Source organism: Mustela erminea, chromosome 3, assembly GCF_009829155.1.
Source record: "Mustela erminea isolate mMusErm1 chromosome 3, mMusErm1.Pri, whole genome shotgun sequence".
Lineage (NCBI taxonomy): Eukaryota > Metazoa > Chordata > Mammalia > Carnivora > Mustelidae > Mustela > Mustela erminea.
The window spans coordinates 2,529,397-2,531,628 of NC_045616.1; the positions used below are offsets into that span (position 1 = coordinate 2,529,397).

The 2,232-nt window shown below is 36.6% G+C and overlaps 1 protein-coding gene across 1 annotated transcript; it reads right to left on the minus strand.

Annotated features, from left to right (window-relative positions):
• Window positions 1–765: 765 nt before the first annotated feature.
• Window positions 766–1,704, minus strand: LOC116585526 (olfactory receptor 2L8-like). Its single transcript, XM_032334912.1, has one exon. It carries the CDS (start codon window positions 1,702–1,704, stop codon window positions 766–768), a length of 939 nt encoding a protein of 312 aa, XP_032190803.1.
• Between the last annotated feature and the right edge of the window lie 528 nt (window positions 1,705–2,232).

Genomic DNA, 2,232 nt, shown 5'->3' on the forward strand with positions numbered 1-2,232 from the left:
TGTTCTCGAAAGAGGCTGCACCAACTTGCATTCCCACCAACAGTGGAAGAGGATTCCCCTTTCTCCACATCCTCTCCGACACATGTTGTTTCCTGTCTTGCTAATTTTGGCCATTCTAACTGGTGTAAAATGATATCTCAATGTAGTTTTAATTTGAATCTCCCTGATGGCTAGTTAATATACTTTCTAATGTGGGAGGACTTCTATGTTCATGTTTATAAGTTTATAATTTTCATGTTTATAAATTTATCCTTAATCTCTATATCTATCATTCTCTGAAAACTGGGAATTAGGAGAACCAGTGTTCATTATTTAAGAGTAAACTTTAATAGAAATAAAACAAATATTCATCTATCAATATTGATAAGTAGATACAAGGTGTATTTTTTTAATAGAAATCTGGCAATGGTGTTACATGTATTGTTGTTTTGTTCTCTTTTAATTATTTTAAGGATATATACTATGTATATTTAAAGTAATGTACTGGATAACCCCATCAAGCTGAATTGTTTCCATTTTAACTTCTACATATTAGCAAAACCTTATTGCCCACAAGTTAGGAGGAAATGATGACCTTTTTCTTTATTCAAAAATTATCACAAAGAAAACAGAAAAAGTGATAAAGAATATACATTTTGTCAAAGCTCAATTATTTTAATCTCCTAAATTATTTTAGTCCCTGCCTTAATCCTGGAATAATATTGCTAAGGACTATACAAGGTGCAAGTAATCTACTTCTTACCAGAGGACTAATGAGAACTTTCTCTACATTTTTACAGAGCATATCCTCTGAATAACTCTTCTCAGGGCCCCTATCACCTCTTTGTTTCTCAGGCTGTAGATGATGGGGTTGAGCATGGGGGTCAGGATGGTGTAGAAGACAGCCAAAACCTTGTCCTCTGTTGGAGAGCGGAAGGATCTTGGACGTAAATATGTGTAAGCAAAGGGTGCATAGTAGAAAGTCACCACAGTGAGATGGGTGCTGCAGGTTGAATAGGCCTTCTTCCTGCCCTCTGCTGACCGCATGTGGTAAATGGCAAAGAGAACCCGGCCATAAGAACATACAATGCCAATGAAAGGAAACACAAGGAACAGGGTGGTGCTCACAAACACTGTGTACTCATAGACCCAGGTGTCCATGCAGGCCAGAGTCAACATGGCAGGAACATCACAGAAGAAATGGTTGATAGTCCTGGATCGACAGTAAGATATATTGAGGACATATGCAGTGTGGGCACAGGAGTTGATTGAGCTCATTGTCCAACATCCTATTATCATCAAAGCACATATTCTTTTACTCATATGAATGGGGTAGTGGAGAGGAAAACAAATAGCCACATAGCGATCGTAGGCCATTGAAGCCAATAATAATCCCTCTCCACCCGCTAAAGTCAAGAAGAAGAAGCTCTGAACCCCACACCAAATGAAAGAAATAGTCTTATTCCCAAAGAGATAATCAAAAGCCATCTTGGGGACAATAGTGGAGATGAAGTTTAGGTCCATGAGGGAGAGCTGACTAAGTAGAAAATACATTGGTGTGTGGAGATGGGTATCCACAAGGATGAGGATGATCATGGACAGGTTGCCAAAAAGAGCCATTTGGAAAATGAGAACAATGAGAATGAAGAAGAATAAGCCAGTTCTTGATGGTGGAAACAACCCCAATAAGAAGAAATCTGTAGAAGTTTGGTTATTATATTCCATGGGGCATTAATTTAGTTTCCCCTAAAGATAGACACACATAAAGTATAAAAAATAAATTCTTATTAATTTGTTCTTTAAATTACATTGTGATTTATTAAGGAGACACTGCAACATAAAATAGTAAAATAAATAATTTTAAAAAGTAAAATAAAATAATTAAAAAATAACAAAAATAAAATAGTAATAATAATCAGAGTGGCTCAGTCTGTTAAGAGGTTGCCTTTCGCTCAGGTCGTGATCCCAGGATCCTGGGATCCTGCACTCTTTTTCAAATGATTACTCTTTTTAAAAAATCGAAAAACAATAATTAATACTTATTTTAAAAAACTCACATTTTTTTCCTCATAGATAAAATTTTATAAGCCTAACATCTATGTCCAAATATTTAAAAATATTTTATAGAAATATGTAAATTTGTGGGCACCTGGGTGGCTCAGTGGGTTAAGCCACTGCCTTCAGCTCAGGTCATGATCTCAGGGTCCTGGGATTGAGTCCCGTATCCAGCTCTCTGCTCAGCAGGGAGCCTGC